The sequence below is a fragment of the Camelina sativa genome, chromosome 14 (assembly GCF_000633955.1).
Source record: "Camelina sativa cultivar DH55 chromosome 14, Cs, whole genome shotgun sequence".
In the NCBI taxonomy this organism is placed as follows: Eukaryota; Viridiplantae; Streptophyta; class Magnoliopsida; order Brassicales; family Brassicaceae; genus Camelina; species Camelina sativa.
Genome location: NC_025698.1, coordinates 17,036,231 through 17,060,597, shown reverse-complemented (window position 1 = coordinate 17,060,597; position 24,367 = coordinate 17,036,231). Strand labels below are relative to the sequence as shown.

Here is a 24,367-nt window from a genome sequence, read left to right as displayed (position 1 = left end):
GTTTGTGCAATGCTCCTGCCATCTTTCAAAGGTGCATGACATCAATTTTTTCGGATCTGATTGAGGAGTCACCGGAAGTGTTTATGGATGATTTCACTGTCTACGGTTCCACTTTCTCCTCCTGTTTGTTGAATATGTGCAGGGTATTGACACGATGTGAGGAGACGAACCTGGTGCTGAACTGGGAGAAGTGGCATGGTTGAAGAAGGGATCGTTCTGGGACACAAGATCTCTGAGAAAGGAATTGAGGTTGACAAAGCTAAGATTGAGGTCATGGTTCAGCTTCCACCGCCTAAGACAGTGAAGGAAATCAGAAGTTTTCTAGGACATGCTGGGTTTTACAGAAGATTCATCAAGGACTTCTCAAAATTTGCAAGACCATTAACAAGGTTGTTGTGCAAGGAGGTTGAGTTTGAATTTGATGCAGCATGTCTGGAAGCTTTCAGCAAGATCAAGGAGGCGTTGGTTTCAGCACCTATATTACAAGCTCCAAATTGGGATCACCCTTTTGAGATCATGTGTGATGCTTCAGACTTCGCAGTTGGAGCAGTTCTGGGACAGCGAATTGACAAGAAGCTTCATGTCATCTACTACGCCAGTCGCACCTTGGACAAGACTCAAGGAAGATATGCAACCACAGATAAGGAACTCCTAGCAGTTGTGTTTGCATTCCAAAAATTCAGGAGTTACCTTGTGGGTTCGAAAGTCATAGTGTATACCGATCATGCTGCTCTGAGACACATATACTCGAAGAAGGATACCAAACCGAGACTATTGAGATGGATTCTGCTACTTCATTAGTTCGACATGGAGATTGTTGACAAGAAAGACATAGAAAATGGAGTTGCGGACCACCTGTCAAGAATGAGGATTGAAGATGCTGTTCCCATAGATGATTCAATGCCTGAGGAACAACTTTTGGTCGCCCAGGTTTGTGAGCAGATGCATGACACAGAGCTTGACAACCTCATAATCAGATGCATGGCGATCGATTCTAAGACCGCACCATGGTATGCAGATGTCGTGAATTACAAGGTTTGTGGAGAAGTTCCTGATGACATGGATCCCTATAGGAAGAAGAAGTTTTTCAGAGAGGTCAACCACTATTTCTGGGATGAACCATATCTGTACAAGAGAGGTTCTGACGGTCTGTTCAGAAGATGCATAGCAGAAGGGGAAGTTCAGGGAGTGCTTGAACACTGTCACGGTTCCACCAATGGAGGTTACTTCGCCACATTCAAGACAACTCAGAAGGTTCTTCAAGCGGGTCTCTAGTGGCCACCCTTGTTCAAGGACGCTCACAGTTTCATCACCAAGTGTGATGCTTGCCAGAGGATGGGCAACATCACAAGGAGGAACGAGACGCCCCAGAATCCGATCCTGGAAGTAGAGATATTTGACGTTTGGGGGATAGACTTCATGGGACCATTCAAACCTCCATCTAATGGGAATGTCTATATTCTAGTGGTAGTTGATTACGTTTCTAAGTGGGTTGAAGCCATTGCCAGTCCTACCAACGATCACAAGGTTGTTCTGAAGTTGTTCAAAACTATAATTTTTCCAAGGTATGGGATACCCAGAGCAGTGATTAGTGATGGTGGAACTCACTTCGTCAACAAGGTGTTCGAGAATATGCTGAGAAAGTATGGTGTCAAGCACAAGGTTTCGACTGTGTATCACCCTCAGGCCAGCGGACAAGTTGAGGTTTCAAACAAACAAATCAAGGGTATTCTGTCAAGGATTGTTGGAGTTTCAAAAAAAGACTGGTCTGTGAAGTTGGACGAGACTCTATGGGCGTACAAGACAGCTTTCTAGACGCCAATAGGCAGAACACCATTTCAGTTGGTCTATGGTAAGGCATGTCATCTCCCCGTGGAGGTTGAGTACAAGGCGCTTTGGGCTATCAAGTTGCTGAACTTGGATATTGATACAACTCAGGCTATGAGGACTCTTGATCTACATGAGTTGGAAGAAATCAGACTTGATGCCTATGAGAGCTCAAAGATTTACAAGGAAAGGACAAAGAATTTTCATGACAAGAAGATTGTTGTCAAGGAGCTCAAGGTTGGGGATCAGGTTTTGCTGTTCAATTCTAGACTTACGTTATTTTCTGGAAAGCTTAAGTATAGGTGGTCTGGACCTTTTACAGTCAAAGATGTTCTGCCATTTAGAGCCATCACTCTTCTGAATAAGGATGGCAGTGAATTCACTGTAAATGGTCAAAGAGTAAACAACAACCTTGTGTCATCTCAAACTCTCTCTTGTCACCTCATCCCACCACACTCCCTCTCACCCCACACTCGACATCCACACTCCATCTCCCTTTATTTATTACACTTCTCCCCTACCTTACGACATCCATCAAAAACCTTTTCCTCACTCTCTCACTTCCATCTCTCTTTGCTCAATTTCACGGCGAGACCAACACCAACTCACACAACCATTCTCGCCGTCTGCACACGCGAACATGTCACGACCCCCACTCGACTGACGAAACCACATCCCTCGAAACAACAAGCTTCGACTCGCCACCGTCTTCAACCTTCGCTCGCGTCATGACCAAATCGACGATCTCAACGTCCCTGGACCAGCGTGAAGTTTCCCCGTTGCAGTTTCACTCGCGTCAATCACCGCCGAACTTCGTCAATTAAGCCAGTCTCGTCGCTCCTATCACACTCATCCGCTAGAGCCGACGACCGTCGACTCGACCCACCACACTCGACCTAGATTCAAAAGCCTGATCGAGAAAATCACCACCGAACTTCATCAATCGAGCCAGTCTTGTTGCTCCTGTCACACTCATTCGCTCACCACCGCCATCTCACTTCGTACCTGTGCGACTCGACCCACGATGGAACACACCGTTTGAGCCGTCTCACTTCCCACTCGAGCTAGTCTCATCTGCTCTGACCGAGCCACCGTATCTCGAGCCGTCTATCTCCGGACCATCGAGCCACAGTCAAAGCATAGCCTCGCTTGAGTCGCACCATCACGACTCGACCCTCGCTGGACCGTCCCGCTCGAGTCACCATCAAAGTCACGATCGAGCCACAACCGTATCCACCTGATCCGCTAAAGGAAGCTGTTCTAGTCGAGCCAATGTCGGAGTCCTCTATCGAGCCGACTTCCTCACCCACTCTCCCGACTTTTCACTCGATCCACACGAAGAAGCTACTACACGATCCATATCCAAATTCCAAGTGAAACACTAAGTCACGTCGACGAAACGACTCGACCTACTACGTGATCAGTTTACTCTCTCTTTGCACTTGTTATTTGCTCACTAACATACTAAAGTTTAGTTTTGAGTTTATTATGTCTCAGAGAAGAAGGAAGAGTACCGACCTTATACAGGAGATGAGAGAGGCGTATGGTTGTGTTGCTGGAGAACGCTCATCCCCAGAAGCCATGGCGAAGCGTTTCCTAAAAATTAAGAACATGGTTGATGAAATTGTTGGGGGTTCAGAACAAGCAGCGGGGTCAAGCAAACCAGACAAACCGCTCTCTAAGAGCAAGAGTCGCTGGAAGAGACCGGTACCAGCTTCTACCCCAAGGCAGGAGGACAGTGATTACGAACAAGAGGAACCTGCGTTGCATTCTGAACAAGCGCCAAGGAAATATGTATGACGGAGAGCATCTGAGACGAAGTTGACTCCCAAGAAGTACTACGAGCTATTCCAGCAGTGTGAGTTCAGTGGAACAAGATATCCACATCCTGAGACGATGGAGCTACTAGGGATTGGGGAGGATGTTCAGTATCTATTTTGGCGGTGCCATCTGGAGAGAATTATGAACACCCCCAAGAGTGGATACAGAGAGGAGACAATTCAGTTCCTTTCTACTCTGGAGATGCACTTATATGGGGATGAGCCAGGTATGATGTCTGATGGAGGTCTGGGCTATATTGCATTCCGCGTTCATGGCATGTTCTACACGCTTACTTTTAGAACCATCGAAGAGATCTTTAGATTTCCCAGCGGAACGGGGACTACACTGCAGTTTGACAGAACCGAAGTATCCGCACTCCGGGCAACGATCAGAAGCACCCCGACATTTACTTCGTCGAAAACGAAGGCGATGAACCTGCGAAGCCCAGTCTTGTGTTACTTTCAGAAGACGGTTGCTAATGCATTCTACGCCAAAGAGATTAAGGGATACATCAAGTACGGCGAGCTTGAGATGATCGATCTGGCACTAAAAGGGACTTTTGTTCACTACCATTGATTGCACCGCGCTGCAAGGTGACATGTCCAACACTTCCGTCTCGCTCTACCTTCTCAACTACATAATACAAGACTTGGGTCTCGAGACTCAACAACAACCGCACTCCAGGCGTAATGTGTATGGGAGGCGTAGTGACTTGGTTTCTTGAAGCAGCTGGTGTTCCCCTACAATCCGAGCCACATCCACTACGCTGGATAGACATAAACAACTTGCGGCAGCTACGCACTCTGGGCTGAGGCTTGCGGAATGGACGATAGCTCTACAAGTTCATGCATCCTGCGATCAGTCCCTCGAGATTACTACTCCCCTGCGTCGAGTTGACTACAGTTTTGGGGGATGGGCATATCGAGTTCATCCCTCCCGCAGACACACTATATGATTCTGACGCTGAGGAGCAACCTGATCCAATGGAGGAAGACGAAGTTGAATACCGCCCTGAGCAGTTCCACTTTGAGGAGTACTCAGAACCACGAATGGCTAAAGGGGTCAGAGCAGCTCATGATCGCCTCAACAAACTTCAACAATGGGGGAAGGCAAGAGATAAGGCGCTCAGCAGCTTCACCAAGACCTTCACTAACTTCATGCGGAAGTTCAGTTGCTCGACATCCACCACAGCCATCCCTAGGTCTGTCCCCGAGAACACCAGACCCATGCAAGGTCGTGCTTCAGCGAGCCTCGAGCGAACTCACCAACGAACACCTTCTTCGGTCCATTCTCCAGCTCGCCAATCTTCATACGTCTCCCGACAGCGTCAGCCTACACCGGTCCCTTCACGCCACTCATCACATGAATCTAGAGAGAGAATGGGACAAGGTTTGCGTGGGTCCAGAGACTCCTCAAGTCGTCGATCAGCGCATCGTTCTGCAGCACAAGCTGAGCAAGAGTTTGAGCAGTGAGATGAAGCTCAACGTGATTATCAGGGCAATCAATAGGTTTAGCAGCAAGTTGAGCAGCAAGGTGATTATCAGCCTACAGATGTGGTAGTGTTGGTCTCGGACCATGGTTAGTCTAGAGTCGACGACATGCAGAGTGACGAGGAACCGAACACTTATCAGAACATGCAATTGGTTGAGCAGCAAGTCAACCAACCAGCTGAGGCCACTCTAGTGGATCCCGAACAAGGTAAAGGACAGAGCCAGTATCACGCACCAACAACTTGGGCGAGCTCCGACTCCTTCTTCTACTACTGAGGTACTCCTAACTTCCCTTGTATATACCATTTCATTCCTGCATTGTCTCTGTTGTGATTCTTAAATCCTCCTGCAAATTTTTCTTACACAGGAGACTGTGTAATTTAAGTTTGGAGGAGGGTTTGGGATGATGTATTTGATGTTGTTTTTTGTGATTCTTATTTCAAATTTTTGCATCATATCATGTTTGAGTCTGCATTCATCTATTTGCATAGAAAAACCAAAAAAAAATTGAAAAATTTTCGAAAAACAATCTACACAAAAACAGAGTGTTCATGTAGTTTAAACTTGCACATTAGGATTGAGTCAAGTGTTATTCATATAGGGTCGTTGCATTTAGCATAGGGGTTGATGATGATTGTAACCTTGTAAGCATGTTGGATTCAATAGGATAGGAACAAGGCCCTTGTTATTAGTTCTTTGATGCATGTTGATTGAACATGAAAATGTAAGATTGAAGTAGCCCTGGGCAAAAAACACTGTATCCGTTTACCCGAACCGGAACCGATCCGAAATAACCAATTCGGTTCGGGTTCGGTTATTGCCAAAATAACCGATGGATAATTATTTCTTATATTCGTGAGTACCGGGTCGGTTCCGGTTATTACCCGAGAACCGAATGGGTACCCGAGAACCCGAGAGACTCTATCTTTAGTTGTTCTTCGTTGGCTCGTTGCTTCCCGAACTTTTACCTGTGTGATGAATCATCACTTTTGACAGCGCGCATCTGCTTTTGATTTTTGCCTCATTTCCGTACGACTACGTACATCTTTGTCATCTCTTATATATCAGTGTCTACCCTAATACAGAAAACTGGAATCCCTAAATAATCTCTCCTCACTGCCGTCTGCGTTGTCGAGAAACCATTATTCAGAGGTATGTTTTCGATCTGTTTCATTTCTCTTTTTCTATAGCCCACTTAATCGATTATTTGTTTAACTATTGTTATTACTTATCACTTATTCTGGTGTTTTGTTAATCTTAAATTTAGATTTGTAAGCTTTGCCTTTGCTGTTCAAGATTGAAAAAAAAAAAGATTTGTAAGCTCTAGCCTCTAGTCTAAGTTACTGTCTCTGATGTTCAATGTTCTTGTCTGGTTTGTGCTAAGGTTGAAAAAAGATTTGCCTTTGTAAGCTGGGGTATTTTGTTAAACTTAAATTTAGATTTGTAAATTGTAAACTTTGCCTTTGCTGTTCAAGGTTGTAATGTAAGCTTTAGTAACCTCTGATGTTCAATGTTCTTGTCTGGTTTGTGCTAAGGTTGAAAAAAGATTTGCCTTCTCTGTTTTAAGCTAAGGTTGAAAAAATAAGATTTGTAATGACCGTTTGTGATGTATGGTTTGTGACTGTTTGTGACTGTTTAAGCTTTAGTCTAGGTTACTACTTACTGTCTGATTGTGTGTGATGTATGGTTTGTAAGATTTAATCTGATTTTTACTATTTCGTTGGTGTAAATTGTAATGTTCAATGTTTTGGTCTTGTTTGTAAGTTGTCCTGTTCAATGGCTAAATATTTTTTCTTAATGTTGCAGATGGCGTCTTTTGATCCTCCTCCACCAAATGATAAGTTTCCATTGAGTGATGAAGATGATGGTGAAAGAGACGATGATGTTGATTCACCTAGTTTTGTTCCTGGAGCTAACAACAAGAGGAAACATGGTGAAGGAGGTATTGAGGATGGTTCTAACACAAAGAAGAAAGTAGTGACATCGTGGGTTAACAGAAGGGCAATAATGACTTATGCAATTGTCATTATTGTAGGAAACAAATGAAATGTCCAAGTAAGTCCGGTACCTCCAATTTATCTAAGCATCTACTAACTGCATGCAAGTCATACAAGGTATGACAAACTGCTCATACGGAAAAAAGTCAGAATGTGTTTAGTCCTGATGGTGTTAATGGTGATCTTAGATTGAGTAAAGTGTCAGAATCTGTGTTTCGGGAAGCTTCTAATGAGTTGTTGGTTTTAGCTAAGCTGCCATTATCTTTCATAGAGTGCTTAGCTTGGAGACACTTTTGTGCCAAAGTTCAGTTGTATAAGCCGCACTCTCATAGAACAGCAACAAGAGATGTTGTGGAGATGTTTGTTAAGAGGAAAGCAGCTATGAAGAAGGTGCTTGGGGAGAATAAACAGAGGTTGTCATTAACAACCGATATTTGGGTGGCTCCATATACTGGAAATAGTTATATGGTCATTACTGCTCATTATATTGATGCTTGGTGGAAGTTAAAGAAGCTGATCATTGGTTTCAAGAATGTTCCAGATCATAAAGGTTCAACAATCTCCAAGGTTCTTATGGATTGTATGGAAGAGTGGGACATCAAGAAAATCTTTTGCATCACAGTAGACAAAGCCACTGCTAACAGTTCAGCAATAAAGAGATTCAAGGAAGCATTTACACAACTTAATGGGAATGATGCATTTATTCTTAAAGGTGGTTATTTGCATCTAAGGTGTGCCACTCATATATTGAACTTGATTGTTAAGGATGGTCTGACAGAGGTAGATGACAGTGTGGCTGCCATCAGGAATGGAATTAATTTTCTGAGAGGTTCAACTGACAGATTGAAAGCATTTGATCTTCGAGTGGAAACAGCAAAAGTTAAACGGGGAAGCATACCTTTAGATGTCAAGACCAGATGGAACTCCACTTACCTCATGTTAATACAAGCTTTGAGGTTTAGAGTGGCATTTGAAAAGATGGAGGCTGAAGACAAAGTTTACAATGACTACTTTGAGGAAAAGGTGGATGGGACAAAAAGGGTTGGACCAACAATCAAGAAGGATTTCGATGCAGTTGAGAGGTTGGTTCAGTTTCTTGTCATCTTTTACAAGTCTACACTAGTACTATCAGCTTCAACTTCTGTGTGCTCCCACAAGATATACAATGAGATAGTTACCATCCTAAAAAACATTACTGCTCTAACTGCAAGTACTGGTCCTGATGCAAATTTGAGATGGAAAGCATTGGTTATGTTAGAGAAATTAGAGAAGTATTGGGATCCTTTTGGAGAGAAGGTTGAAATGAATAAGTTGTTGATAGTAGCAAGTATATTCGACCCAAGAAAGAAGATGAAGTTTGCTCAGCTTTGTTTTGACACACTTTATGGTAAGAATAGTGTTGAGGCTACTCATCTTCATGATTCAGTCTTGCAAATCCTTAAGGATATGTTTGCAGAGTATAGTGTTTTAGTCAATAGAAGTGGCAGTGGTGAATCGGAGACATCTACTCAGTCCCAAAGAGCAACTTCTCAGTCACAAGAGCAAGTTGGAAGTGATTATTGTGAGAGAATCGTTGGTTATGAAAGCATGGAGAGTATCTACAAAGAGGTGGTTAAAGAACTAGGAATTCAAGATTCATCAAATGAGCTGGAGTTGTATTTGAAAGAAAATGTGGAGAATCCGACCCTTCTAAATGGTGCTGAGTATGATTTGTTATCTTGGTGGAGGATCAATAGCCCAAAGTTCCCGGTTCTATCACTTATTGCTAGAGACATACTTGCAATGCAAGTGTCTTCAGTAGCATCGGAATCTGCGTTTAGCACTAGTGGGAGGATATTAAACCCACAAAGAAGCTGTTTAACCCACTACATGATTGAAGTCTTGATGTGCACAAAGCAATGGATGAAATGTGAGATTCATGTCAATGAAAAGGGAGTGATAACAATCCAACAAATACTTGCGGATGTGGAGTTGCAAGATGAGCTCATGCGAGGTAATTGATCTTTAACTCAAATGTGCTTTTTACTTTCTATTTCTGAAAATTGATCTTTTGTTTTATTGTGTTATGTAGAGTTTGAACCTGAGTTCAACTTGCAATGACTCTAGAATACTAGAGTGAGTTCCAATTTCAAATCAAATTTTAAGTTTAATGTCTCTTTGATGAAACACTTTTGATCTCTTTGATGAATTTTAAGTTTGATGTCTCTTGATAAAACACATACGGTTTCAAGTAGCCAAGCCAAGGAGGCAAGGACGGTTTCAAGTAGCAATGAATTCAACTCGCAAGAAGCCAAGCCAAGGAGGCAAGGACGGTTTCAAGTAGCATTCGTTTCAAGTAGCATTCAAGTTTCAAGTTTGATCTTTTCTCTTTGATAGTTTGATGTCTGAACTTTGGTGTGTGATGTCTCAAGTTTTTGTTTGTCTTGCTCTTGTTGTCTTAGCTTTGATGTCTCTTGTTTGGTGTTTGATTTGATGTCTTTGAACTTTGCTCATCTCTTCAGATTTTGAACTCTTGCTGTTAGAAAATAAGTTTGAACTTTGATGTCTCAAGTTTTTGTTTTCATTTTCGGGTATTTTGCTACATTCGGGTACAAATGGATCCATTTTACCCGAACCAAAGATTGAATATTCAAGTTTCGGTTCTGATTTGGTTCCAAAAATTATCGAACTGAACCGACCTGGAACCGAGAGGAACCGAACCGATATCCGAACCGAATTTTTTAATGGTTCTTAAATGGATAAAAAATCTTTGTAACCGAAAGAACCGAATCCGATCGGTTCCCTACCCGTATCCGACCCGCGGACCCGAATGCCCAGGGCTAGATTGAAGCATTTTTTGAATTGACATCACTCCCTATCTATCTGAACCTAATACTGACTTGCAATTATCTTGTTATGCATTGAAGTTGAACTCATGGATACCATACACATACTTGTATTGTCTTTCACATTTTTACCACCCTTGTCAATCCAAGTAGTTGATTCCCATCTTTGGAACAGTTTCCCGCACCCTTAACCAACTGTTCTTTCAAGCCACTTGTATTCCTGAGTGTCAGGCCTTTTCCGAGTTGAGCTTGTTAGAAAGTGTTAGGTTCTAACCGACAAGAGTAGGATCCTGTGTAGTTCTAGTTCGCGTTATTCGGACTTGTAGAACTAGGTGAGAACTCGATTTTGGGTATTGGGTATGGATTTGTGCAGAAAAGTAAATGGTAGAAAGTCTTAAGGAGGGGGATGTGTGTTCAAAGTTTGCAAGTCTAGTAAAGGATTTGGGTTGAGCAAGTAAAAAGAGTTATTGGTTCTGGGCATAAAATAAAAAGGTTAGACAAAGAAAGGAAAGCACATATGCTTAAGATGTCTAGAGTCCTTAGAAGAAAAGAAAAATAACCATAGTGATAGTAAAGATTTTCCAATCCGCTAGAATGAAAAGAAATGAACTCCTCCTAAGAAAAACTGTAAAGAGTTTTAGATGATATTTCTGACGAAGGGTAGAGATAGGACCAACTTTTGGGTTAGAATGTTAGGACTGAGTTTCCCTGGGGACCTTTGGGTAGACAAGGCGCTGCTCTTGTATGTATCAGTTGGTTTCAACCTTTAGCCGTCTCTTAAGCTCAACTCCTTTTCGTGAGAGAACCATGTTCTGTATTGATAAAACCACTTGAAAAGGAGACCATTTATGTCTCTGACCTTTTGCCCTAGCCAATTGAATTCAACGACATTGCATAGCTTGATTCACGGTTCTCTGTTAATAAATGTTAAAAGGAGTGATTGATAGGATTGCATGTGTAGATTAAATAAATAAAGTTCCTTCACCATGCATCATAGAACTAAAAACAAGGACCTTGATTCTAACTACTCTATTCAGCATATTTTAGGTTCTGAGACCCCATCTTCACACCTCTCTTCCATACTTTGTTCTTGATCGTTTGCTTGAGGGCAAGCAAAGACTAAGTTTGGGGGAGTTGATATGTCTATATTTTGTATCTCCTTAGCATATATTTATCATGCATTTAGCTAGGATAACTCATTGTTTTGCATCATTTTCTAGTTCGTTCTATACACTTTGCATGTCTAGGTAGTTCTTGCATCATCCTTGCATACATTGTGCATTTTGAAGTATTTCAGGTATCTAGGAGACGTCGGGAATGCATCACTCGACCCATTCGCTGCACAACACTCCCGGAACCGTCTCTCGAGCCATTCTCACAGCACTCACGGAACTGCCTCTCGAGCCATTCTCACAACACTCCCGGAACCGTCAATCGAGCCACCCCGTTCGAGTTGTTCCACTCGAGTGGAATTAAGCTTTCGACGTCTTCACCAAAGTTGTAGAGAATTGAGTCATCTTTCCAATGTCGTTTCTTTCAAGCCAATCGGATGTGTGGTTCAAAATTTATCATCGTTTTAGTGGATGCGTATACACCCAGCTCGAGCCGCTGCCTGTCGACTCGACCCTCCACCTCAAGCCGGATTCAAAATCTTGGTCGAGTCAATCACCGCCGAACTTCGTCAATCGAGCCAGTCTCGTTGCTCCTGTCACACTCATTCGCTCACTACCGCCGTCTCACTCCGGACTTGTGCGACTCGACCCACAACGGAACACACCGTTCGAGCCATCTCACTTCCCACTCGAGCAAGTCTCATCTGCCCCGACCGAGCCACCGTCTCTCGAGCCGTCTATCTCTGGACCATCGAGCCACAGTAAAAGCACAGCCTCGCTCGAGTTGCACCCTCACGACTCGACCCTCGCTGGACCGTCCCGCTCGAGTCGCCATCAAAGTCACGATTGAGCCACAGCCGTATCCACCCGATCCGCTGAAGGAAGCTGTTCCACTTGAGCCAACACCGGAGTGCTCCATCGAGCCGACTTCGTCACCCACTCTCCCGACTTTTCACACGATCCACACCACGAAGCTACTACTCGATCCGTATCCAACTTCCAAGTGAAACACTAAGTCACGTCGACGACACGACTCGACCTACTACGTGATCGGTTTACTCTCTCTCTTTGCACTTGTTATTTGCTCACTAACATACTAAAGTTTAGTTTTGAGTTTATTATGTCTCAGAGAAGCAGGAAGAGTACCGACCTTATACAGGAGATGAGAGAGGTGTATGGTTGTGTTGCTGGAGAACGCTCATCCCCTGAAGCCATGGCGAAGCGTTTCTTAAAAATGAAGAACATGGTTGATGAAGTTGTTGGGGGTTCAGAACAAGCAGCAGGGTCAAGCAGACCAGAGAAACCGCTCTCTAAGGGCAAGATTCGCGGGAAGAGGCCGGTACCAGCTTCTACCTCAAGACAGGAGGACAATGATTACGAACAAGAGGAACCTGCGTTGCATTCAGAACAAGCGCCAAGGAAATCTGTACGATGGAGAGCATCTGAGACAAACGAACCTTGTATCGCTCAACAGAGCCATCAACATAAAATTTGATTGTGAAAACCCATTTACACCCCACCACATTCTTACCTGGTGGCAGTGAAACAACATCAAAAGTATTGGTACGTTCCATGTTGCCCAATTCCACATTCATAGCCTGCGTCCACTTTAGAGATGATATAGCTTGTTGGAAATTTTTAGGTTCTGTTTCGAGAGTAACAGATAGAATGTAGGATTTATATGATGGTTTCAGGTTAGAATAGGTGAGATAAGATGATAAAGGATAAGGAGTGGTTAGTTTTTTAGTGATAAGAGGAGATGAAGAAGATAAAGGCGAAAAAATTTGAGTGAGAGAACAGTGATAGTCAGAAAGATAACCTGGTGCTCTAGACGATCGCCGTGGCCTGACATTCAGTGGTGAAACAATGGTCGTCTCGAGGATCACAGTCTCATCATCAGAAGATTCACCAGTAGAATTTGTACTTGTGGATGCTCGAGATGCATCAGATGATGATGCATGCGAAGAACTAGATGTATGAGATGATGGAGTATGAAAATAGTCTATACTATGGGTTTTGTTTAATGGCAATATAGAAGTGTCAAACAAATCAGAAGAACGAGAATCATGCTGACTATCAAAGAAAGGGAAAACATGTTCATGAAAAATAACATTGCGAGAGATAGAGATTTGATTGGTATCTAGATGAAGAACTTTGTAACCCTTATAGCCAAAAGAATATCCTAAGAATACACACCTATCAACTCGAGCACTAAACTTGTGACGATCCTTGAGAAGAGTAGAAACAAAACAGAGACAGCCAAAAGATCGTAAAAAAGTATATTCCGGATTCTTTTTATTGAGTAACTCATAAGGCGTATGATTCATTAATAATGGAGAAGGAGTCCTATTGATGAGAAACACAGCCGTAAGGATACAATCTGTCCAGTAAGCTAGAGGAACATTCGATTGAAAAAAGAGAGCTATAAAAACATTAAGAAGATGCTGGTGTTTCCTCTCAACAACATAGTTCTGTTGAGGGGTATAAGCACAAGAAAACTGATGAATCATTCCATAAGTCCTAACTAGATCATTAAAAGCAAGTTCAGGAGCATTATCTGTTCTAATTTTTTTAATTTTCGCATTATATGAGTGAAAAATATGTCACAAAAGTTGGAAAAACAGTAAGAACATCACATTTATTTCTTTGAAGGTAAACCCACGTAGCTCTAGTACAATCATCAACAATTGTAAGAAAATATCTATATCCTTCTATAGATTCAACAGAAAATGGTCCCCATATATCTAGATGGACTAGTTCAAAAGGAAAAGAAGCTAAAAAATTATTAAAAAAGAAAGGTAACCGTTTCTGCTTAGCTAGAGGACAGATAGAACAAGGAGTTTCATGCTTAAGACTAGACATAGGTAGAGTACCAGTAAGAAGCTTTAACTTGTCAGGAGATGGATGTCCAAGGCGTTGGTGCCAAAGATGTCCATCGACTTCCAAGGATCCAGTAAAGTGAGCAGAAGATGTAGATGACGAAGACAGAGAGATGAGTGCAGGCGACAAATCAAGATTTAGAATGTAAAGATTATGCAACAAGTATCCTTTACCCATCATCAAACCCTGAATAGACTCCTGAAGATAACAAGAATCATGAAAGAAATGAGCAGAGCCTTGATTATGCTGTAGAAGACTACTAATGGAAATGAAATTAAACTTGAAAGAAGGGACATGTAAAACATTATGCAAAATGAGTGTTTTTGTCAACTGAACAGAGCCACAATGTGTTATATCCACCTTAGCCTCATTTGGTAATAAGACTGTGACGTCTGAGACAGTAACCGTTTCACTAAAAAAGGTCAAGTCAGAGCAAACATGACTAATTGTCCAGTATCTATGATCCAACTACCATGAGGAATGTGTTTAGATAGAGAAGATAAGCATTGATGTTGAAAGGTAAGTCGGTTGTTCTCAAAACGTAAAGAAGAAGAAGGAAATGAAGATGGAAATAGAAAATTACCAGATGAAGATTGAATAGCCATAGCACCATGTTCTGTAATAGACGAGACTTGAGAAGATGAAACTGGACCGTCCGAAGTTTTAACCTGAGTATTCAACTGTTGTATAAGAGTTTGTATCTGTTCACCAGTCAGAGTACTCACATCAAGATTAATAGCAGTAGTAGGAGCAGACTGTGGATGAGGAGAAGTTTGTTCTGTCATCACATTAGGAACCGTGTGTACTGGAGGTCGAGGGTTAGACAAATATCCTCGAGATTGATTCACCGGAGTAGATGCTCGCTGCTGATTTGCTGCCTGGTAGTTTGAAAAAGTGCTCTTGAATCCTGGTATGTAGCCCGGAGGATAGCCATGGAGCTTAAAACATGTCTATATGACATGTCCAGTTTGACCACAATGGGTACATAAAGGTCGAGAACCCCGAGGACGATAACTGTTCTGGATAGCAGCATAAGCAACATTGTCAAAAGGACCTGGATAGACAACATTGTCTTGAGTAGGAACGGATGCTTGAAAGATCATACTATCAGGCTTTGGTGTGATCGTCTTCTGTCTCTCATCAGAAGTTACCATAGTAAAAGCTTCCTCTATGCTTGGTATAGGTTTCAACATTAGAATGTGTCTTCGTGTAGACGCATAAGACTCATTGAGCCCCATCAAGAATTTAGTTACACGACTTCGTTCCTGTAGTTTCTCCCATAAAGCAGTTGCATTACATTCACATTTACCACAAGTGCAAACAGGGAGCTCGACATAGTTTTTGTACTCTTCCCATAAAGTTACCAAAAGAGTGTAATACGATGTAACATCCAATGAACCTTGCTGAATAGAATTCAGCTTCTGTTCTATCTCAAAAACCCGTGGTGCGTCATCTTGTTTAAAACGAGACATAAGATTTTTTCAGATACCTTCTGCGGTAGAGATGAACAACAAACTAGCACCAATCTTTTTATCAACTGAATTGATAATCCATGTAGACACAATATCATTGCAGCGTGACCAAGTAACAAAATCACGATGATAATCAGGAGGTTTCTTGAGAGTTCCATCAATGATTCCAAGCTTATTCCTAACATTAAGAGCTACACGAACTGACCTTCGCCAAGAATAGAAGTCTGCTCCAGACGTGAGACGATCAGATATGATACTCATCCCCGCATGATATGAGTTATGCAAGAAGAAAGGGTTCTCATATTGATCCGTCGGCAAAGAATTTGAAACCGGAGGAACCATGATTCAGATCTGAGGAATTAGACTGTGCGATAGGAGGCAACAACCCAAGCTCAATAAAGTAAAAGGAAAACAATCAAACCCAATACGATCCGGGTAATAAACGAAGAGCATCGAACTAAGACGATCGCAACAAGATTCACAACAAAAGACGAGAGAATCTGAAGATTTGAAGCGCTCATCGGAAAATAACAGAATCGGAGCTTCGGAAACAGAGATTTGAAACAAAGAGAAAGACAGAAACAAGCTTAATCGAAGAGAGAAAAGCTCGAATCAAAGATGAGAACGAAGGAAAAGCTCAAGATCGCCATCAATGGCGTTTGAAAAGTTTGTTATACGGAAGAACGAATGAGAAAATTAATTTTGCTCTGATACCATATTAACTTTGATAAAAGATATTTTTCATTAATGAACTAAATGGTCATACAAGGAGTATTTATACTCTATACACATGTATAAGGATAATGAGCTAAAGGAGACTCTATTATATTTAATACACCATAATAAACTTATATATACATAAGTCAATATTATGTTGGAGTTGCCTACTTGTTCAATTGCTCTATTATCCAAGACCCATGGTCCATCCACCCAACATATAAAGGTATAGGTCGTATAACACTTTCACTGCTCAGAAACGGATCAGGGCACATTTTCTGATCTTCTTTAATGGAAAAGAAGACCATAATTAGAAAGAGTCTTAGGGTTTTATGCAAAAGAGCCCTCCAAATAATATGTTTTGTAAGAAACGCAGATCAAACTTATGAAGTTATATTTCATTTGCAATATATCTTTTGTGAATTTTCGAAAAAACTTGTATAGTCACTAATTTTTTTAGAATATAAGAGTAGAGATTTAGGTCCTCATCCCGAGAATTTCTATTTGTATTATAGTATTTATCAATTTTTAAAAAAAAAAAACCAAAGTTGTGAGTTTGTGACTGATGGTTATATTGTGGATTAAATTATATTTCATAGAGTTGATTACAATTTTTATGAAGTAAAGGGTACACTTAAAAAAACTATAAATTCAGAAGGTTTTTTTTTTTGCAGAAAAAAACAAAGTCTAAACAACAATTGGGCCGTATGGGCTGAATCAAGGTCCATGGGTGTTAAAAACATTGTCCTTCAAAAAAAGTTTTGTTTTCTTTACAAAAATGTTCAATTAGGGTTTTAACAAAAAGATTTTAGGTTTTTTTTGTTTTTGTTTTTGTTTTTGTTTTTTCTTCTTTCAGTTGCTTCTCTTTCTCATCTGCCGCCCTGTGGTAACATCGTTTCGTTCTTTCAACAACAATGGCGAAGAAGCGAGATCGAATTGTCAACACTCAGCCTTTTATCTCCGATGACGCCTCCGTTGCTTCTTCCAGGAAACGATCAAAGGTTCCTAAAACCCATCAGAAGCAAGAAAAGGTGAAATCAGCAGTTCGTTCATGTGTCTCCTCATTTTTTCAAATTCATGCTTTTAGAATACTCAATTGATTGTGGTTGTGGTGATTATTTCAGTTGATTGAAGCTGGTATGAGCTCGAAGATCATGAAGCAAGCTCTTGCCCAGCAAAAGGAGGTTGCAGATGAAGAGAACTACGAGAGAAACCTTCGCAGCGCCGCTTTTGCTGTTGCTGGCGCTGCTACTGCGGGAGAGGAGAAGAGAGTTCTGGAGGAAGAAGAAGCAGATGATATTGATGAATTTGATGGAAACTTTGATACTCAGAGCCAATTCGATAAACAAGTGAGTGTATTGATTCTATATTAGCATTAATTCATGGATGGCTTTAGATTGAAAATGCTTAGAACTTGGAGGGGCTTCATTGATTCTGTTTTTGATATATTTTGATGTAACTTGGATTCAGGAGGAGATCAATGAGGAAGATGAGAAGTTGTTTGAGTCATTCTTAAATAAGAATGCTCCTCCTCAGCGTACTCTCGCTGATATCATTATCAAGAAAATCAAAGATAGTGATGCTGATTTAGCTGAAGGTAGATACAGATTTGTGTGTTTAATGCTTCTGCAGCTTTTGTTTGATGATTTTGTACTTCTTTGCCCATTTGTAAAGCTCATAACTTGTTGTTACAGAGGAGCGTCCTGATCCTAAAATGGATCCTGCCATAACTAAATTATATAAAGGGTAATGTTTTGTTTCTTTCTACTTCCCACCGCAAGATCAGTAGAGTTTTCAACTTATTTTTTGAAGCGGTTCTCATGTTTCTGAGATGATCTTAATGCAGTGTTGGCAAGTTTATGAGTGAGTATACAGTTGGGAAAATTCCCAAGGCATTTAAGCTTATTACTTCAATGGAACACTGGGAAGATATATTATACTTGACCGAGCCAGAGAAATGGTCACCTAACGCTTTGTATCAAGCCACAAGAATCTTTGCTTCCAACTTGAAAGACACACAAGTTCGACGGTTTTATAACTATGTTTTACTTCCGCGAGTGAGAGAGGATATTAGGAAGCACAAGAAGCTGCATTTTTCTCTGTACCAGTCTTTAAAGAAGTCCCTGTTCAAGCCTAGTGCCTTCAATCAAGGGATACTATTCCCTCTTTGTAAGGTATATTTATATTTCTCCTCCAGAATTAACACCAACTTGTTTACAGTAATGTTTTCTTGAGCAATCTATCATCAGAATGTGACTGTTTTCTTACTAGTTCCTTGGGTATTTATTTGTTCATTCAGTCGGGGACATGCAATCTCAGAGAAGCTGTAATTATAGGGAGCATTATTGAAAAGTGTTCGATCCCTATGCTCCACTCATGGTACGCTTACAAAGATTTCATTAATAGAACATCTTCCACAATTTTCAGATTATTCGTTGCATATTTTAAATATCTTGACTTGTATTGCAGTGTTGCCTTGCACAAGCTGGCTGAGATGGATTACTGTGGCACAACAAGGTAAACGTGTACTAATCTTTTGACTTTTATAACAGAGAGAGTCAGATAGTAAGATCACCTTCTCCCATTTAATGTAATAGTTGTAAAAAATGTGCTGATAAGTTTTTTATTCACGCAGTTACTTTATAAAAGTTCTTTTGGAGAAGAAATATTGTATGCCGTACCGAGTACTTGATGCATTGGTTGCTCACTTCATGAGATTTGTAGATGATATAAGAGTTATGCCTGTGATTTGGCACCAGTCTCTTCTTACATTTGTGCAACGGTAATCCTTCTTCTTACGAAATGTATGAGAAATCAAACAAAAACTGTGAAGTTATTTTGTAAACTCATGTTTGAACCGATGTGCAGGTACAAGTATGAAATACTAAAGGAAGACAAAGAACATCTCCAAACTCTCCTCCAGAGGCAAAAGCATCATCTTGTAAGGCTTTCTAGCTTTAGAAAAGTGAAAAGTATGTTTTGTAGATCACTACTTATTCGGCTTTTTCAATGTCAATTGTAGGTAACTCCTGAGATTCAGAGAGAGCTTAAGGGTAGCAGAAACCGTGGAGAGAAAGAAGATCCTATGTTGGATAATTATATCCTTTTCTAAATTCTCTATGAAAATTTACTTTTTAATATATGTGATTATGGAATCCAAGTTATGTTATTTGATCTCCTTGACAGCAACTCACTTGTCCCAGTACCAGCTAAAGAAGACAGGTTTGACATTCCTGAAGTACCAATGGAAGAGGACTGATGATGATGAATTGATGATTCATCTTGTTTGGGAATCCCCAGTTTTGTCATGGTTGTTGTATTTCTTATTTAAGTGAGAGTTTGAATATTTTTGTTACATGATGATAGTGTATCTTTTAAACATGGGTTTGGTTTAATTCATCTTTTTGATATAAAGAATCTAGTAGACGACATTTATTGATGTGATTATTAAAATATTCTCATTTTGCACGAATTTCAAAAGATTTTTGTTAATTGTATTTTGTCTCTCACCAGCGGCGCCAATCGTTGGCCGGGTTTTTGAAAAATTTGTAAATCAGCCACTTTATTTTCTCTCTTGTCAAATCAAACCCTTTAGTTAAATCGTGACCGTCTATATTCATATAATCAGCTCAATGAAGATCATACGGCTGTTATAATTTGTTGGTTTAGCAGCATCTCTAAATTTTAAAAACAATAAAATAAAATAAAAATATTTCAATCGTCAACAAAAATATTCCTCCACAATAAATGTTCTCAGTGCTCTCATCAGCTCTCTCTCTATCTCTCACCCATTCCTCTGCTACTACTTCTTGTTCTTGTTCTTCTTCCTCCTGGATCGATCAATTCTTTTTTCGGATTTATCTCAGTTATTACATCATATTTGCTGTACGGACGAATGTGGTTGTTTCTGTAGTTATTACAACAGTCAAGTCTTCTTCAGTTCTTCTGGTGAACAATCTCTGTAGATTTTTGAGGTTTGTGTTCAAATTCCTTCATAATCTATCTCATGTTCTTCTTAGTGTAGTTCCAGGTCTTGTTGTTCTATATATATCAGTCAAAATCCATGTTAGGGTTATAGTTGACAAACAAGGAATCTTCTTACATCTCCTGTCTTTAGATTTCGATCTCAGGTCTCGCAGTTAATTCTACGTTTTTAGGTCTTGTCTCTTTGTACTTAGTTATGTTTTTAAAGATGTTTTGAGATTAGTTAAATAATTTGGGAAATTAAATTATAGATGTTGCCTTTTTTAGTAAAAAGCTTTTTTTTTTACATCATTACGGCCTTTTTAATCCTTTCCTTAAAAGTTGAAATAGTTAACCCCACAGAAAATTAAAAAGCTGATTAGTAAAAAAAAATTACAACTACAACTCGGTTCCAGTTTTTGTTTTGCCTTATCTTCATTGTACAGTGAAAAAATCCTTCCTTTTTGTCTCTTTGTATCTTGATTAATTTTTTATATTCTGAAATGGAGTGCGTGATTTGTCTTCTTCCATTGTCCCATTGGTTGCATTGTGCTTGTCCTGCAGATAGATTCTTGGTAATTAGTAATTAGTAATCAAGAACAAATGTAAAAATCATTGTTTATTACTTCTGTTTCCATTTAGATGATGATAAAGCCACTACCATTTTGTTTTGCTGTTAGCTTTCTTTACCTTTATGAGTTAACTTTATTTTCTATTGACTAGACTGTAAAAATCTGTAATGTATTTATTATGCAGGGACAGAAGATGGTTGGTATATTTAATATCACCTGATTAAGAAGGAGTGAAACTTGTTTTTTTGGCAATAAAGACGCAAAAGGAAATTAGCTTTTGTTCCCTTTGGTCTAAAGTCTAACAAAGAATCACAAAAAGAGAAGAAGAAGAAAAAGAAGGAAGGATGATGCTGATGAGAAGAAGGTTGGCTTGCTGTAGTAGTGAGAGGGAGATTAGCATCGATTTCGATGAACAAGATAGTAAGTACTACTAAACTTTAACCAATCTCTCTTCCTGTATTGTTAATGATACTTACTTAAAGTCTCCATCTGTAGCTTTTTCGTTCATTTATGGGCATAATGATATGGAATATTTAGACTATAACTGTTAGGGTTATAGTTTCAAATAAAAAGTGAATGGGTCACTATAATAGTCTTGTCACCGGTTTAGGTTTTGTGGTATGGGACCAACCAATATTTAGACCCTTAAAGGATCCTACACCAACCCTGGTCATTCATGTAATAAATAAGGGCGTGAAGACTGTAGCTTTCCCACGAGACATCAATGCCTCAATTTAATATGACCCGAGAGCATTTTACGTGATGGTTCATTGACCTCTATCTAAAGTCTAAACCAAACCCTGTTTCTTAGGGATGTGGGGTTTAGTATTAGTAGTTGAGGGTCCTCTATGCTATATTAATTCAGAAACGGCCAAGAGTAGGTAGTTTAATTGGTTTCACATGGTGTTATTAAGACTTAAACATATCCTCTTTGAAATATTTTCAAATTGTCAGTTTTTTTTTTTTCATTTTTCAAGGAGTAGATACCATTATTAAATCAAATCACTGGTGCTTGATTAAACAATGCTCTTTTGAACATTTGAAAGAAATGGTTAAATATAAGTCTTCGTGGTGGGTCCTTTTGGAATTTTCACCACATGGGGATACTAACTCGAAATTGTTTTTTATACATTTGCTTTTGAGAATGGAAGCATTTGAAAAAAAAAACAAGTTTAGCAAGTTTCTTGGGTTAGCAAAAGTTTTGACTTTAGCTATTAAAGACTCGACGAACACAACGACTTTTATTCCCTTTTTTTATCATTAGTTTTCTCTTTGTAGAACACTAGTCTTTCCATAAGTAACGTGTCCGTGATACCATTTTCTTGATTCTCATTTGATGAGAGTGAGACAACAAGTAGATGTGTGAGGTGGAGAGTTCTTAATTATTTTCCTTTTTTTTTATTTTCCTTCCTTTGTCAAATCTTGTGCAAGTTTTGATGTCTTATACCACACTGTAGTCTACAGTATAAAAGAAGGGTAAAAGTATAATATGCTAATGTACGCTTTTCTTTTCAGGAATGATTACATACGATGGCTTGGAAACTTGTATTATCAACTACCAATCATATGAAGAAGAGAGTGGAACAAGTCGAGGAGATGGATGCCTTACTAATTCGTTGGATGATGATGCGTTTTCTAGCTGTTCATCAAGCAAAGATGCCTCCAGTTCTTTTTCTTCAAAATGGTTACCGATGAAGAATGATGAACACAGTTGCGATGGTTTGAGCTTATCTGGAAGATCTCAACATTTTGATGCTAAGGAGAAAAAGAAACCAGGTTATGCCTACTGTAATTTGGATGTGGACGCAATGAAGGAGAGGTTTTCTAAGCTGTTGCTCGGCGAAGATGTCACAGGAGGATGTAAGGGTATCCAAGTAGCTTTGGCTTTGTCAAATGCTGTAACACATCTTGCTAGTATGTTCTACTATTTTACTAGCATTTTAAGCTTTTTGTTCTTTTGATATATTCTGAGGTTAATTTGTGTGAAATGTCTCTGGATGACTACTAAGTTTCTTGAATTTGCAGCGTCTATTTTTGGCGAGCTCTGGAAACTGGAACCATTGTGTGAAGAGAAGAAACAGAAATGGAGAAGGGAAATGGATTGGTTACTTTCTCCAACTAACTACATGATTGAGTTAGTCCCTTCTAAGCAAAATGATGCCAATGGAAGATCCCTTGAGGTAAGCATCAAAGATGTTATCTAGAGTTTTTAAAAAGTAGCTATACTCCTGAGGAAGAAAGTGAACTGAATCCTTGTTTGAACAGATAATGACCCCAAAAGCCCGTGCGGACATCCATATGAATCTCCCAGCTCTTCAGAAGTTGGACTCCATGCTAATCGTAAGCCATTATCTCTTAAGTCTTGTCTTTCCTTGTTCTTCTTTTTTACTGATCTGGATAAACTTGCATTGCAATCTCTGCAGGAGACACTGGATTCTATGGTGAACACAGAGTTTTGGTATTCTGAGATTGGTAGTAGAGCTGAGGGAAAGAACAAGAGTACAAGCGAGAGCAAGAGATGGTGGCTCCCATCGCCACAAGTCCCAAAACCAGGGCTCTCTAACTCAGGAAGGAAGAAATTGCTTGACAAGGGAAAAGTTGTATATCAAGTCTTCAAAGCTACAAAAGCCATTAATGAAAACGTTCTTCTTGAAATGCCAGTACCTGATGTCATCAAGGAAGCAATACCCAAAGTAAGCTTTACTCTTTGAAATAATCATAAACATACAACAGTGTAGTGTGTAACAACTATGTTGTAAAATCTTGTGTTGTAACAGTCTGGAAAGAACAGCCTCGGTGATGAACTGTACAAGATGTTAGCTGTGGAATCTGCCACAGTTGATGAAATCTTGATATCTCTCAAGCTGGGAACCGAACATGCAGCCCTCGAGACAGTTAACAGGTTAGAATCTGCTATATTTGCATGGAAAGAAAAGATTACAGAACAGGGCAGCAACGGTAAATCCCCTGTACGAGCAGCTTGGTCATTTTCTAAAGATCCAACGTCTGAAATTAGTCGCAATGAGTCAATCTTGAACCGAGCTGAAGCGCTTAGAAATCAGATCAAAACCAAATACCCTAATCTCCCTCACTCGTTTCTTGATGCCACAAAGATCCAATATGGCAAGGTAAAACATAAACAGAACTACTTACATCTTCATATCTCTTTCTTACTCCCATATCGGCATATCCTGAAACATCTCATCCTTTTCTATTACAGGACATTGGTCATGCGGTTCTTGAGGCATATTCCCGAACACTTGCGAATCTAGCATTCAGGATTCTTTCAAGAATGGGAGAAATCTTGAAAGAAGATTCTTTAAGCAACCCCAACTCTCCTGCGCCACCGAGTTGCTTCCTTAACTCCCGTGACCCTTACAGAACACCTGAGAGGCCTTTGCTTTCGTCCCGTGTAAGGCATTCTTTAACAGAAGACATGAACAAAGCTGATGGGACAGAGACTGGTTTAGATTTTTTGTTTGCCGATGCTAAGGCCAGTTCAGTGAATACAACTCCAAGTAGAAGCAGTAGACTCTGGTGTCTGAGTAAAGTGCCTTCTGATGCTTCTCCTTGATTTAGAAGGTCTCCGTAGTTTGATGCGTGCCACCTGAAGCTTCTCCTTTACTTTTGAGGGTTTTAAATTATGAAGCCTGAGATATTGTAAATGTATTAACAACATGCAGTTGAAGTA

General features: G+C 40.1%; 2 protein-coding genes across 2 annotated transcripts; both read left to right on the top strand.

Moving 5' to 3' along the window:
• Positions 16,964-19,576, top strand: LOC104741770 (bystin-like). The gene is made up of 11 exons (XM_010462683.2): positions 16,964-17,172; positions 17,266-17,490; positions 17,612-17,738; positions 17,836-17,887; positions 17,988-18,315; positions 18,441-18,520; positions 18,611-18,658; positions 18,777-18,923; positions 19,010-19,082; positions 19,164-19,239; positions 19,336-19,576. Exons 1-11 carry the CDS (start codon positions 17,056-17,058, stop codon positions 19,398-19,400), a joined length of 1,338 nt encoding a protein of 445 aa, XP_010460985.1. The 5' UTR covers positions 16,964-17,055; the 3' UTR covers positions 19,401-19,576.
• Positions 19,881-24,359, top strand: LOC104741769 (rop guanine nucleotide exchange factor 14-like). The gene is made up of 8 exons (XM_010462682.2): positions 19,881-20,115; positions 20,861-21,096; positions 22,192-22,590; positions 22,702-22,856; positions 22,942-23,016; positions 23,100-23,369; positions 23,454-23,804; positions 23,897-24,359. The coding sequence occupies exons 2-8, from the start codon at positions 21,021-21,023 to the stop codon at positions 24,248-24,250; spliced, it is 1,680 nt and encodes a 559-aa protein (XP_010460984.1). The 5' UTR covers positions 19,881-20,115; positions 20,861-21,020; the 3' UTR covers positions 24,251-24,359.